Here is a 16,052-nt window from a genome sequence, read left to right as displayed (position 1 = left end):
CTATGGGCAGGAAAAAAAAGAGAATTATACTGCATAAATTAAAACTAATCTGTCTGGAAATAGTAGTACTTGAAATGCAAACCCAGAGAGTGAGGAAACTGAAGGAATTTAGAAAGCTATAATTCCAGAATTGTAGGATGACATTAAAAAATCAAATATTCCTATGAATACAGTTTGGCATGAAGAATGCAGACATATGGAGAGGATGCAGAGAATGACAACAATACTTGTAAGAGACCACCTAGGTTGATTCATCATGGAGAATGAAAAGTCCTAAATATTTAATGCTTGGTTAACTGCTGGTAAATAAGAGAGTGAAGGAAAGATAGCTGTTTACAAGTATTTGAGAGAGACAGTGACCAAGGAGTGAAAATAGCTACATGTAAAGACAATGAGCAGCGTAGCATGGCCAGGGGCTTTGAGATGTTGATGCAGGGCTCTTAGTCAACAAACCATCCTGCTGAAACTCAGGAGGAAACGAGTTTAATAGCTGTACTAATTTAGCTGTAGAAAACCCGTCTGTTAAAGAGTAATGAAGATTGTGAAGCAGACTTTCAGCCTTTCATTTTTGTTTTCTACAGCAAATCACTAAAATCTTGTTTATAACTCGAAAAACTGAAGTTTTGTACTTCATAGACACAGAGTCACAAGGCTGGATGTCAGGGCATCATCTCCCTTCCCTGAAGCTGCATCATTTACATCAGTGTATTTCCTGACAGGTGCTTAACTTATGTTTTTAAGACCTCATTGATGGAGGCTCCCAATCCAGAATAGTTTCCAGTGCTTTTCTGTTCTTCTTTTTTTTTTAAAATTTTTTAAAAAATGCCTCACCTGTATCTTCCTTGCTGTAGTTTAAACCCATTTTTTTTGTCTACCCTTCATTTTGGAAAACAGATTACTCCCTCCCACTTTGCAACAGCCCTTCTTGTATGAGAAGGTGGTCCTGTCTTGTCCTGAGAGGACAAGATCCATCCAAGAAACTAAAAGCTTTCCCAGAGGTTTGCTTGACTTCCGATCTCTTAGAGGTTTACAATGATCTCTGATCATTGTTGTTCTCATCTGTAATATTTCCAGTGGGTCTACATAGTTCTTGCCTGAAATCAGACATAGCGCACTTCTGTGTGATCTGCTCTAGGTGAACCTGCTTTAGCAGGTGGGTTGGACTAGATGATCTCCAGAGGTCCCTTCCAACCCCAACTGTTCTGTGATTTTGTGATAACACTCAAACTGATATATTTGCAGTGCCCAATATAGTAGAAGGACAGTTTTATTTAACTTGAAAGTATCTGCCCTATTTCTGTGTGCTGGTATTCATTTTTTTTTTGCAACATACTGTTGCAAAATATGCCATAACACTGTAGCGTGTATGGTGTTAAATCTGTGAAAGGTGATAGTGCCCAGATCCACTTCTGCAGAACTTCTGCCAGTCATCCCATCCTGCCTCCCTCATCCTTTACTTGTGCAGTTGGTTATTCTTATCTAAACGAAATTATTTGCTTTTGTCTTTGTCAATCTGTCAAAACACTTGAATTCTAATACCGTCATCCAGCACATTTGAACCCTTGTCAGTTCCACCCGTCTGCAGATATAATGCTACTTTCTGATCCATCATGCAATGGAATCTCTGAGGAGTATCCAAAACAGACTCCTCAACAAATTTCTCTTATCCTTCCAGTGCAATAGTGAATTGTTGATACTCTAAATATCCTCTTCCAAGCAGTACCAACTTCTACCGCGATTTCATCTAAACCAACTGTCCCTAATTTGTTTATGAGACTGGGGACTGTGCTTGTTGCCCACACTTTCTCAAAACTAATTTGTGCTGGCTCTGGGACTGGCTAATCTGAGGTTGATGTGATCAGTTCCCTAAGTACTGTTTATTAGACTAGTTGTTTTGAAAACCCCGAATTTATTTAAGAATCCCTATCCTATTCTTTCCCATTCCATCCTAATTTCTTTTCCCATTGTCACTGATGCATTGACTGCCTGGTGGCAATTAACATGTATAGTGAAGAAGAAAAAAACCTAAACACTTTGTTCTTCTCAGCATCACTTATTATTGGAATTTTTTTTCCCAGTTGACCAATTTTTTCCTGGTCCTCCCTTCTCTTCTAATGTCTGTACAGAGTGTTTCTGTACAGGATCTGAAGATGCACATCAGTGCAATCTAACTATGGGACTCCAGTAGGAAGGGACCCTCTTTGGTGGGGGTTATTTTGTGAGTTTTGATGTGATAGTAAAGATGAACAAACAATTAAAGGGACTGTGCGACTAATGCAAAAGTATGCTCCTTTCAGTGTTTTTTAATGGCAAAGGGTCCATGTTTGTGCATTGTCATCTTAGCAGAATGTTACCTGTCTACATAACGGCCTTTATGTACTTAGGGAAATAAATCTGTTTAGAGTGCAACCTTTCAGCTACGTAGACTATGACCCTAAATGCAGAACAGCAAAGGGAATATTAAATGATTAACTGATCCAGGAATAGGATGTGCAGTGAATAATACTGGGTTTTGTCTGGACTGGAAAATAAAGCTAACAAAATGAATGTGATGGTAAATGGTTGTCATTTTGAGTGACTAGAGCTTGCACCATAAACTTATTTAGTCCAAGATCTTGAAAGAATAGCCTCAGTGCATTCAGTCTTTCATTAGGGCAAGTTTCTCTCTTTTTCAGTAAAAAAAATACAATGATATTAACTTTATTTCAATTAATGAAATTACTTTAAAATACTAGGTTCACAGCAAGCATTACAAATTACAGCAATTCTTGTCAAATGTGTCTTGGCTCTTACTTTTTCACTCTAGAATTTCCCAATTTTTGCTGGAGGAAGGCTCCTGAATCAAGACTTCAGTTCAGTAAGGTTTTAAATATATCGCACAGAGCTCCCCTTGCTCTAATTTCAGGCTGTGCATTTTCATGGGATTACAACAGTTCATGCATAAGTGAAATTAATTACCAGAGTTGTTAGCCTTATGTAAGCAAATAATCTCTTACTGTATCCTCTTGCAAAACTTTAATTGCAGCTAGTATAAGTATTCATGGCAGGATTCCTATTATTTTGTATCATTATCCTTTATTTATGAATAAAGCTGTTTTACGTAATGATTAATATCTGGAAGCAATTTGGTATGTCATCATACTCCTATTTTTGGCCTTCATTAGTGAAATGAGAGAGCATTGTCAATCAGGATGGATGTTGTTATTGTGATTTTCATACTTCATCATGTGATTATAAATTCAATCCTAAGTAAGCAAAGTTCTGATAATGTAATCTTAGGTCTGGTTTTGAGAAGGGCCGCAATGAGGTTTTGCAGTTGGAGAAGAATAGGATTTTTGTATTTGCTTGGAAAAAAAGACTATGTTTTAGAGGTGATCATTAGGGTTCTAACTTAGCTTTCCATGGCTACTTATCTTTGAATGAAAAGGCTAGTAAGTCTGAAGCAAGCTGGAAGTAACCTGAAAGTATTGCTCACTGTATAGATAGTTCTCCCTGTTCTGTAGATGAGGGGAGAGAATGCAAATTTGACTGTCTCACTTTTTACATTGCTGGTAATACCAGCTACAGCTGGCCATGTTATTCCTGGAGAGCAGGTATTGTGGGACATAGACCTGGCCCTTGTGGTTTATACTGTTCAATTTAAGGCCAGTGATTAATTAGGTTATTGGACCCATAGCTGGAGTTGAATGCGCAACCAAGATTTGTGTTGCTGTGGCAACATAGAGAGACACAACTGTGCTGAATTTCCTCAATCTTTGAAGTAGGAGTTCTCCTAATCCAAAATGGGATTGAGAATTCCCATCAGCACATGAAGAGTGTAACTAGGAGCCCTCATTAACAGATTGAAATCTTGCATCTCTGACTCTCAGACTGAGTTGAGTAAATTCCTGCTTCTCATCAGAGGGTTAGAGAAAATAGGCAGCTGCAGGAGAGAAGACAAAAGGAAAGCCTGTGGCTCAAATTAATAAAGAGCAATTGCTTTGAAGACAAATAGGAGCGATGCAGGATTTGATGACTACCATGAAAATCACAAGGTGCTTCCAAGAGGCCATTGACAAAAAGTTTGGAACATGTTCCAGGTATTGTGACTGGCCTGGAAATAGAGGCAAGGAGAAACTGAGCATGAGCCAGGTAAAGACTTCACAGTGTTATACATCAAATTAAAATAGTGGTGGTGACATAGCACATGCTACGTAGATGAAGGAAGATGGAAAAATCTTAGGTGGATGGGAGGGATAACTTGATGTAGATGAGGAGGACTGCAGGGGATTCACGAGGTCTGCAGGAAGGTGTGGAAAGCTTTGGGCAGGCTGTGGTAGAGGCAGAGTTTTTGGACTGAACGCTACCTCCCGTGCTTCAATGTCAGGGAACCCCATGCATCTGGGAGCCAGCAACTGTTTTGTCCACTCGAGGATAAGGTATTGAATATAGTTAGTAAAAAAATCACAAGTCAGAAACTTTCAAAAACAAACAAAAATGTCTGAACGTCCCACCCCCAAATGAAAATAATCCTGATTTTTTTAAATGTTGGCAACTGCAGTTCTTAATTTTTGATTGTTGTAATTTCAAGGTCACATGATTAAATGTATTTATTCCTTCAGTAGTGATACCATTAAAGCAGTATCCTGGAAAAGTTAATTATCTAAAAGCTTGCAAAATGTTAATGGAAAAGGAAGAAATTAGATTACCTCAGAGTCAGGGAACTTCTAGTGAGATATGTAGCTATGAAAATATACGATATCATATGTTTGTACAATTCCTTTTACCTCCTGGAAAGCTGTAATACCTTAGTTTACTTTTTATTTTGCCTTTAAAAATGAAAACAAACCCCCAAAAAACAAAGAGGGAAAATGTCAATTAGGAAAGAGTCAATGGACTATAACCTATTTACCTTCAAACAGTTTTGTTCGCATACTACAGTTACATGTGATGGACTGGTGATCCATTTCCCCACAAGTCCAGCAGAAATTACACTACAACTTTCATCCAGTTTTCTCACTTCATAGATCAGCTGCAACAAGGTCCTGTTGTAGTCTCATGAACAAACCTCGTTGAACCAGGAAACATCCAAAGGGAAGAGAATCCCACTCTTCATTTGTTATCCAAACTGCTGGTTTGCAAGAATCTGACATTAAGCTGCATCCATGTTTTGGGGAGCTGTCGAGACTTGCTGCAGAGTGACGGAACAGCTGGGTGCCAATTTACCGCACAGTCCCTGCTCTGCACCCAGACTCTGCGTGAACCCTTTGACAGGAACATAAGCGGAGCGCAGGAAAAGAAGAATTGAGCATGGGAAAAATGTTTCCATAATTACCACCTTCTGCTCTTCTCCTCTTTTCTGGCTTAGCGGACAGCTTCTAGGTAACTTAAATGAGACCTGGAGCAGATGCTGAAACAGTGGGATTTCTGGACATCTTGGATGTTCATTACCTCCTTTGCAAAACAGACTTTGCAATTATCCTGGAAGTTACAATCCAAAAGTTGGATGAACTGAACATTTTCTACAATTCATGTACAACAGAGCCACTGCCCAGTACTTTCGAGGCAAAGAAGTTATAATGGTTGTTTTTGTTCCTAAAGTAAAATATTGCGTTTGGCTTTTAAAGTTACATAGTTCTAAGTTTCTGATGCTTTCAGTGACATAAGGTGTGTGTGAAACTGGTACAGCTGCAGGTCAGGTCAGACTCCACAGTTTTATTCCTTTCATAAGCATTGAAATGAAGAGGTATATTGCTAGGACATTTTCCTACTGTGCTGCAAAGTAAAACCTGATTGTGTTATGGATCTTGAGTGGAAAATTGAACTGGCAAGTCTAATTTCATCATGTGACTTAAGTATCTACAAAATATAAACAATCAGTAGGAATTGTAATGAAACGATAAATGAAATAATCTTTATTTTAGTAGACTACTGTTATTCTAAGATTATAACCGAATTATTATCTTGACAATGTTTAGTAAGTGTATCTAAAAATGCTAATCTCTAATGCAGTGTTGTAATAAATGGAAGTCTCTAGCATGTCTCGTACAGCAGAAGACTCAGTACCAGTCCCAGTGAATAAGAAAGCTAAAGGAAAACCTTAATGGTCTTGTGATTCAGTAGGAAACTAAGCTAAATTTCAGCCTACATTGCAATTCAATAAGAACATTTTAAGAAAAGTATAATAAACATTTTATCAATGGGAAAATTCTTACCATCTTCTAAGTTAAGTCGAAGTTGGCTTTTGTGTTTATGTAAAATGTTCAAATTAACCTTCAGTTCAGACAGCTACTTCTGGAGTTGGCATAAACTAGAATTTCTGTAGCATTTGTAATTCGGTATGAATGATTGAAAACGTTCTCCTTTTTTTTTTTTTTTAAATAAGAACTGCAAAGATTGAACAAAGAGCTTCAAGTGGAAAGATAAAAATACTTGGAAACCCTGAACCCCATAGTAACCAAACATAAAACATAAACTAGAGCAAGAAGCATATCACATGACAAAAGAAAATAGATGATTGTTAGTCTTCAGAATGATAAATAGAGGATTTCTAGGCAGTTGAACAACAAAATAGAGTACATTTTGAGATACAGAAGAAAGATAGCTGCAGACATTGAAACACCCAATTTGTTTTATTTAAGGGTCAAATAAGAAAAAAAGAACAGTCTTTTGACTCTAAGGAATAATTATCTGAAATTACTGTAACTAATCCATCCTGTTTGACTACATAACTTGAAATGGCATTCTTAGAGAAGTTCTGATTGAGTGACTTCTGGCACGTGTATTAATAGTATCATTTCAAGTTTGTGTTTCAATACTGTCTACTCTGTTGTTCAATCTGTTGTAGTTTTCCACTCTTCAAGATGACACTGAAAATGTGCCTACTAGTAATTTACTATATTGTTACTGAATTTTATATATAAATATATATATATACACATTTTCAGCCACTAAAAAGTGACCTAATGCACCGTAAAAGAAAACTGTGGATCATGCCAGAAAAAAAGAATGTAAGGATTGTGAAAACATTGAACAGAAATGCTTTGGAGATATTCATAGATACTACAGTCAGAATAGACTATGATAATTATGACAATTTGGCTTGACCTCCAGCAGAGTACATAAAACCAGTGAAATGGATCAAGTCTTACATACTGTTCTTGTAGGCACTCACACACACTTAACTTGAAGTACTTTGTTTTTCTTTGCAGTCACTGGGATTAACTCCCATTTTCTAATTTAATTTTTCTAATTCAGTACAGGTGTTTTGAAGAGCTCGCTTTATTATATGCAGTATTTTATTTTAAATATTTCTTATAATAATTTATTTCAGCAGTAAAAGTGACAGAAAGAAACATTTTCTATTGTGATTCAAAAATGTATATTATTTGAAAATCAAAGAAAGCAAAAGATGATCTCATGTTTAAAGTCTTTCTTCTGAAATTTTCAAATGCAGCTGAAGGAGTCGCTTTTGTAATTTCATCTTGATAATATATTGCTTAGTTTCTTGGAAGGAGTTTGGAAACAGGCTTGAATCTCTGCTGAGTACTGTTTTAATAGTGGGAAAGAATAGTTCACCAATAAACGGGCTGTTTGAATTACTCTGAAGAATGCCTTAACCCTTTGAAATGTAATCTCATCAGCCTCCATCAGATACTGAAGTCTAACCTGGTTGGTGCTTGGATAGAGGGGAAATCTTAAGGAAGAGATATGATTCTGTATAAAGGGATTCAGTGCCTGCATTCACTTCATGTTTTATTTGAGCTTAGGAGTAATACTAAAAGCATAAGAAGATACCACTTTTCAAATGAATCATTAAACTGAAATACTTTGCTAAGAAATGAAGATTATGGAGTGGGAGCAGGGAAATAATGGTTTTGTTGCTGAAAAATATCAGCCAACTCATCAGTGCTAGAGGGCAGATAAACCACAAATATTTTATGCGTGATTTTGGGGCTTTGGTTTCAGGGTCCAGGCTATATTTCAAATAACATACTAATAGTTTGCCTGCCTACTCACCTTAGCTACAACTGGAAAGTCTATTTTTAACTTTCTGTTCTTAGTCATTCTAAACTCCTGCTGAATACAGGCTCTGTTTTGCACCAGATAAACTTTTACTACATTAGTGTATTTATTTAGGAATATGCATGTTAATGAATAGGCACATGCAGTTATATAAGACTCCTCGGGCAAGATGATACATTCAGATTTTTTTCTTGACTGTCATGAAATCAAATAAGATCCTTCGAGTAAAGACCATTTTATAAATATGATGGCTGTTAGATGGGTGTAATGATTTTAAGAATGTAAACTTACAAGGTCCTGAATTGTGCACGTCTATAAAATGTACAGTTTATGCTACAAGAGTCCGTGTTTTGTGGTTCATAATATTTCTTCATTATGTTTTCAGGATGGAACATGAAGCTACCCAGCTAGAAAAGCAGCACGTGCACAGTGTGTATGAAAACACAGCTGCCTACTTCAGTGATCTGCAGAGCAAAGTGTGGCCTCGTGTTCGAAACTTCCTGCTGGAGCAGAAACCTGGCAGTCTTGTTGCTGACATAGGTAACCCGTTCCTTGGGGTGGCCTGAAAGATTGTCTATAAGCTTTATTAGTTTATATGTTACTTGTATGTGTCCTTCAGAGCAATTGTTTTTAAAACTTGTTTAAATTTGTTTTAAATGTTTTTAAATTGTTTTTAACCCCATACTACATGCCATATATGACTAGCCAGTAAATGCATTTTTTGCCTTATTTTTATTGAGCTAAACCTTAATCTATCAGTTTCCCCACAGGCTTAGTGGTCTGTCATTCTCCTGGAGCTCTTTTTAAAAAATGGTGTTAATAGCTCAGATATTTCATATTTCAGTTTCTTTAGCTTTCTTGGTTTAAGTACTGCTAGTCTGCAATTTATTGCTTTTCTTTTCTTCTAAAACTCCTCCTATCAAGGCTTTAAGTTAAGAGAAATCCTCCAATGTGATTAGCATAAAAAAAAAAAAAAAAAGATCTGAGAATCTCCCTATGATTCTGAATATGAATACCAAAACCTCATTTTCCTGGTATGGCGTTGTCTTCCCTACACGTTCAATTTATACTTCAATTTTCTTTTGCGCCTACTAGGGGTTTCCAGGTCTGGGTGTGTTTGCTTTGTTTGTGTTATGAGTTCAGTCCTATACAGCACATCATTGCAAACCAGATGCTCCTTTGCACCATTGGATTTTCCTCAATGTTTAGACTAATAAAATGTTTTATACAGTAAAGTGTAATAAATGTACACAATAAATTATGCATCGGCCTTATCCTATAAGAGAAAAACTTTACTTGAAGGTGTTTTAGGCCCAAATCAAAAGATAATATATAGTTCTACCTCTGCTGTTGAGCAGTCCCCCAAAAAGACTTGATTGCTGTTATTTGGACATGTATCTTCTTTTATATATCTGCACCATTTTCTAATAATCTCAGGAAATAGCCTATGGCACACACTCATTCAATACTCAGCTTAACATGATATTTCTCAGTCAAATTTTTTTGCCACCTCAATAGAAGTCCTTTGAAGCTTAGCTGAAGTTCTTTGAGGCTTTATCAGTGGGCATCACAGTGGTTGCTGAGAGCTTAAAATCACCGTGTTATAGTTTCAGCTGAAATAATTGAAGTGCATGTGGTACATCTAGAGAGATGGTAGATGCTTACAGTTGCCAATAAGAATATTCCCATCAAGGCACACAAGGTACCTCCTTTCATCAGGTTTTTATCTTTAATAAGATCTACAGGAATCTGACTATTGTGTTTATTTTTGGTGTGTATTTTGGCAGGAGGGTTGCCCAGCGGCACCAACATTTTCAGAATGAGATGTTCAATTGCTAATTTCCTTTTCTGTTTAATACCATCTTTTATTAAAATATTTTGGTTTGCTAGCTTTGCATGAAGCATGGTAATGGTAGCAGAATAAAATATCATTTTGTCTAATTGCCTTATTATTGTTCATTCATCAAAATAAATGACAACAGCATGGTCATTACTAACAGGTTCATGAAGGAATCCACCCCCCTGATGACTCATTTAAAAGTGAATCTCCTGCAAATGTAGATTTTTAGAGTACTGGGAGTGTTTTCACTATTTAGCTTCATTCCAGAGAGGACCCTATACTTCCAAAATTTCACTGTGATTAAAAACCACTCCACCAAAAGCCATGTATTAAGCAACTAAATCTTCTAAATTAGTGTTCTCTTGACTGTGTTCCTTCTGCAAACACAGTAACCAATAATACTTTATACTAATTTTAAAACTTAGCTTTCTAACTAACATGCAGAGCTTCATGTTTCGTTGCATATATTCCTTGAGCTGCATTAACAACATTAATTGTTTCTCTCAAGTGTTACTTCAAGGACTAGTGCTTGCTTTTTGCTATAGAAAAATGTTCTTTTTTCACCAGTAAAGTGTTGTGCTGCTCTCCAGCAGTTCCTGTGCTGTCTCTCCACATAATGGTGCACATTAACATCAATGAGAGCAGCAGCGCTGCAAGAAGCAGTGATGTTTCTAAAGATAACTCCAGTCCTTTAAATTGAATTACCAATACTGAGATGGTTCTCTTTGCCAAGCTGCTACCCCGTTGCTTGGCTGTCAACTTTCAGAAATTATTCGTCACTACTGACCCATAACTGCAGTGAATGTTTCCTAATCTAATTTTGAAAAGTGCCTGTTATGCATACGGTATTGGAGAACACTCTGAAAGATTTCAATTTAGTACAGCACAGCCCTTGAGAAGACAGACTTTTAGGCAGAAGACATTCTGGAACGGTTCATTACATTTACATGCGTTACAATGCAGTGGCACAAAGAGGACGTGCCTGTGATATGTCAGGGATTGTTATGATTCATGGTTATTTTCCACTCTGTATCTGAAGTTAAAATTTTATTTTCTGACTTGTGTCAGTGGCAGCTGTAGTTTAGGATTTCTTGGAGAGAGATGGGATGCACCGGAGAGGAACTGTGCGGGGTTTAGCAAAGATTGGAGGAGTACTTGGAAGAGAGATCTATTGCAGGTCACCAAGAAGACAAAACCCGCTGACTTCAGGAAATCCCTTGAACAGAAAGCAGCTGGGAGCTGGAAGGGTACTGAGGAAAATGGTCATAATGCTTACCCTGGTCTTACTCTTTCCTGGGTGCCCATTTATGCTCGTTGTTTGAAACAGGACATCAGGCTGTATAAAGGCCCAGCATGAAGCAGCACGGTTGGTTTTTTGCTCTAAGGTAGGCAACAGTGGCTGCACAGAACCACTCTTTCCTCCTCCCACCTGCACCTATCCTCCTTCCGCAAAGAAATTCACATAACCTGCCATTATACAGGGCTGTGTAACGAGTGTTTTTGTTGGTGATGTTGGTACTGTTACACTCCTAAAGGTGTGAACAGATAATTTCAAACAGTCCAAATGAACCCAGCAGCAGCTGGGCTAATAGAAGCAGGCTCTTGTTTTGTTTTCCAGGAAACCTTAGAATTAGGAAAGCTTCCTCGACTATTTTCACTGCTTTGGGAGGGATAGGAAGCGTTGAGAGTGTATGACTTCTGATCTAGTAAAGAGTATTCTTTTCTTTAGGTTGTGGAACCGGAAAGTATCTCAGCGTCAACAATCAGATATATACTCTCGGCTGTGATTACTGTGGACCATTGGTAGAGATTGCAAGGAAGAAAGATTATGAAGTTCTAGTATGTGACAACCTTAACCTCCCCTTTAGGGACCAGTGCTTCAATGCAGTCATTTCCATTGGAGGTAAGACAACATACATGCATTCTGGACTATAGTAAATGAAAATTTCTGGGGATCCTTTCCATGTGTGTTCATTTCAGTTAATTTTATTTTGAAACAGTTCCCTTAGAATCACACCAGATATTACTGAAATGAATGTAGTAAACACGGGAAAAAAAAATCAGTTCCATTCCACAGAGGCGCTGTTGACCAGGGAAGTATGTGGATCATTTGTTTGTTTATATGTGGTCTTGTTCACCCTGTGGAGAAAAGATTTCCTTCCAGCATGCATTTTAAACAAGTGAAAACTAATATAAACGTGGCTGCTCACAGTTTAAACAGATTAGGTGGTCAAGATAAACTCTTGATTCCTCCTTAGGATCTGTTTTGACCAGAAAACGCATTGAAATTAAAACCTGCATTCTCTATAGCAGAACTTAGAATATTATACTATTCACTTAGAATATTATACTATTCACTTAGAATAGTAATGAAATAAGAACTTAGAGCAATAAAAGTGCCTGTTGTCTAAAATGAGTGAAGCATTTCAACATCTTAACTCCTCTGACCTCTCTTTTTGAAAATATTACTCATAATTTGAGAAGTATAAAATGGAAAAGGGTGGATGAGAAATAGAGTACCCAGTTACAGTCTACATTTTTAGATCTACTCTTGCATGAACTTCTTTCAAGCTGTTTCCCTGTGCCAGCAAAAATAGAAAGCATGATAATTATTATTGGTAGCAATCAACAAACTACTTGATATATGATAGAAATGTATTTTAAAATGTATTTTTCCACACATGCAGGGTGAAAGAAAGGGTGACTAAAATGCAAGCACTGTCTATATTACTTTGCTTTCATGTTGGCTACTTAATCAGTGAGCTCTATCCATATTTCAGGTCTTGTAGAATAATTTCAGTCCTATCGGATCAGCCGACTTTGAAGGATAGCGTACCTATCTAATATTTATACCAATTATAGGCTTGACAAGATTAAAAGTTCGCATGGTATTTCTGTACATTTAACAATAATGGATTTTAAACCCTGTCGAATAGAGACATGGTATGCATGTATCCATCTAATCCTAAATAAAGTGTTTTTCATCCCGTTCCAGAGAATAGCAAATATTTTTGTACATAATCAAATACTGCTCTTGGCTTTGCTGGAATGACCGTGTTTATTTTTTGGCAAAACCACCAGTGTCACTATACAATTTTAACCATAAAGAATATTTAGCCCATTAAATGAATCGCTTAGACAGAGCTTGCACAGATTCTGTTGGTTGATTTACACCTCTTTGTGGTGAACTAAGCGCACGTGCTTGTGCTGTCTCTGTCAGTTTTGATATTATTTTGCAGGATTTCTGTGGTGATATATGGCCTGACTCCATTATGAGAGAAAATACCAGTTCCTTTCTCTCCTTTCTCCCCATCTTGTTCAAGAAATTGAAACAGTGGAGGTTTTTTGTTGTGTTTTGTTTTGTTTTTCTTTCCAAAGTTTGAGAAAACAGTGACAAGAGTCAGGAGTACCTGGAAACAAGCACTGACCATATAGACTGGGGAACTATTCTCAGAGTTTCCTATCTTGTGTTCTCAGCTGCTTGTAAGGGCCCAGTTACTATCAACTGCCAAGAATGCTTTTCTTGGCTTGTGGTAAAAAAGCTGCATTTTTCCCCTTGGCAATTTAATCATTGTTTTGAATAAAGACAGGGTTAGTTGGACACACTTTTCATACCTGCGCTGTTGAAGTAACGCTATTTCTACAAGTAGAATTGGCTACTGTCAAGCAGCATGCATAAAGATAATCTAATTTTTGTGGTGGTATGGAGATGTCTTCAGTTCAGAACGTATGCTGTTATACGGGTAGATTGAATGTTTTGCATGTAGAAATGGCTGGCTCCAAGTCCACTTGATACAAATAGAATCAGTTCTCTTTATGTCATTGATTAAATCAGATCTGGTACTGATGACATATAGAACAACATGACCGACATGACCAATTTCAGTACAGGTTAATGTTTCTGAGAGCTGAGAGACAAAATAGCTGTCTTAGCTATTCTCTGGCTGTTAAAATTGGTACCCTTAGGTGTATATGAAAATAGATAGAATGTGGGCATCTTGAAATGTAGCTTCATTTCACATTGCAGTGAAATTTGAAAATGTGGAAATTATCTTGGAAAGAAAATTCAAATATAGCGATCAATAGTTTTATTTTTAATTTGTCTTTTTAAATTTTAATAGCATAACATAATGTAATAAACCTCTATCATTCTCAGACATGCAATGTAGGCTGAGATACTTAGAATTTTTTTTCTTCCAATACAATCTATAAAGGCAGTACCTTGCTACAAAATTAAAGCAAGGGAAAATATTTCTGTCTAAATTTTCTCAGCAGCTCTTTTGAAAGTGCACTGATACAAAAATAGTGTCTTTTTTTACTGATGTTACATTTTGCTGAATTTGTTACATTGTGAAAAGATTTTCTGTTTTCAGTAAGATAAATCTAAAAAGTGTCCCAAAAACTAAAGGCAAACTTAATATTACCTAACTCACCTAAAGGCCAGACATTTAAGTGAAAGCTAGTCATGCTATGACCTTTTATGGGTGTAGAGAAACAGAAACCTCCAGTTTATATTCCTGAATTTTCTTGAACCCCTATTTTGAGATGAGATGAATTTCCTTCTTTGGGATTTTCCTGGTTTTGTCCATTGAACATAAATGTAAAAGAACATTCTGGAGGAACCTTGCACCGTGGTACAAATAAATTAAGCACTGTTGCTGACTTGCAGGGAGTGATATTTGGGATATGGCAAGAAAAATGACTAAACATGCAGAACAGGTTGAAGGTGAACATGCTATGTCCTTACTAATATTCAATACATAATACCTTTCCTTTTTCACAGTGATTCACCATTTCTCAACTAAACAAAGAAGAATCAAAGCCATAAGAGAAATGGCAAGGGTATTGATACCCGGAGGCCAGATGATGATTTATGTTTGGGCTATGGAACAAAAGAATCGTCACTTTGAGAAACAAGACGTATTTGTTCCTTGGAATAAGGCCTTGTGCTCACGGCATTTTTCAGAATCGAATCAATCGGGAGATAAGGGTGAGCTTGTGCACGCTGTGAAAAGCCAAGACATACACCCTGCACAGCTCGTCATCTCTGATTGCAGCTACCAGGCCAGTCTGCAGCCAGAACCTGATTCAAAACATTCCCACAGTACGGACCACTGCTTATCCAGAGCCTGCTGCCTGAAAATTTCTGAAGAAGAAAATAGATTTTACAGTGCTCTAGGAAGATCTTTCCGCTCGTGGTTTTTCTCCAGATCCCTTGATGAATCAGCCCTGAGAAAGCAAACTGACAAAATGAAGCCTCTGAAGAATGAAGGAGAATGGGAAAACAGTGCCGTACCCATTCAGCATTCGCGACACTGCAGTTTGGATTTAGGTCACCGTGGAGCATTGTTAAAAGAACGGAGTTTAGATGACGACGATGTGTTCGTGGAAAGCCTGCCTCTCAAAAAACCAGAGTGGTCACCAGCCACAGATGCGCTGAAGGATTTAAATTTAAATGCAGGACACCAAAGTGCGGCTGAGAGCAAGAGTGAAGAAGCTTCATTTATAAATGGCCCAGTGGAAGACAGGGACTACAGCTGCGGTTGTAATAAAGATGGTACTGGTAAGTCTAATGCCAGCAAGTTTTTCAAAAGAACTTCAACAAATGACTCCACTGACTCTGCTTTGGATTCAGCAGTGTCTGTTGGGGACCAAACTGATGCCACGTTGGATACAAAAGCCTTCATGCGTTATTACCATGTTTTTCGGGAAGGAGAGCTGTGCTCTCTGGTAAAAGAGAATGTGCCTGAACTTCAGATAATTTCTTCCTGCTATGACCATGGAAACTGGTGCATCATTGCAGAGAAAAGAGGAACATAGCTGTAAAGAAAACAAAGAATCCAGTGACTGAGGATTTTAAGCTGCTCCTTGTGTTCCTGTGATTGTGCAGTGTGACACAGAATTTGAATCTCATGTAGTTGTGTGCCATTCAATTCTGAGTTATCATCTCTCTACCTGTTTAACTAGTAGAAGGTCTGTATGTAGGAATGTAAGCAGTAAACAATATTTATGTTTTGTTAAACTTTTATGAAGTTAAAACTGGAGAGTTTTATATTGCTTTTAGCAAACAGTTGTGTTTTTAAAGATACTTTTCTATTGAGAAATAAAACATTTTTTATAAGAGAAGGGTCAGGGCATCTTTTATGAGAAGTATTCTCTCAGTAGAAAGTTTAGGCTTTGTTCTTCAAACTCTGAAAATGTGTCACGT

At 37.2% G+C, this 16,052-nt stretch overlaps 1 protein-coding gene across 1 annotated transcript; it reads left to right on the top strand.

The window, feature by feature from the left end:
• The first annotated feature begins 8,390 nt into the window (after positions 1–8,390).
• TRMT9B (tRNA methyltransferase 9B (putative)) lies at positions 8,391–15,664 on the top strand. The gene is made up of 3 exons (XM_065634765.1): positions 8,391–8,544; positions 11,574–11,747; positions 14,628–15,664. The coding sequence occupies exons 1-3, from the start codon at positions 8,391–8,393 to the stop codon at positions 15,662–15,664; spliced, it is 1,365 nt and encodes a 454-aa protein (XP_065490837.1).
• Positions 15,665–16,052: the final 388 nt, after the last annotated feature.

This window comes from Caloenas nicobarica, chromosome 4, assembly GCF_036013445.1.
Source record: "Caloenas nicobarica isolate bCalNic1 chromosome 4, bCalNic1.hap1, whole genome shotgun sequence".
NCBI classification, from domain to species: Eukaryota; Metazoa; Chordata; class Aves; order Columbiformes; family Columbidae; genus Caloenas; species Caloenas nicobarica.
The sequence above is the reverse complement of the archived record's forward strand: the minus strand, read 5'-3'. Positions and strand labels throughout refer to the sequence as shown.

Coding starts and splice junctions, on each gene's coding strand:
- TRMT9B (XM_065634765.1), top strand. CDS start 8,391: ATGGAACATGAAGCTACCCAGCTAGAAAAGCAGCACGTGCACAGTGTG. Junction 8,545..11,573: donor CAGTCTTGTTGCTGACATAG/GTAACCCGTTCC, acceptor TCTTTTCTTTAG/GTTGTGGAACCGGAAAGTAT. Junction 11,748..14,627: donor TGCAGTCATTTCCATTGGAG/GTAAGACAACAT, acceptor CCTTTTTCACAG/TGATTCACCATTTCTCAACT.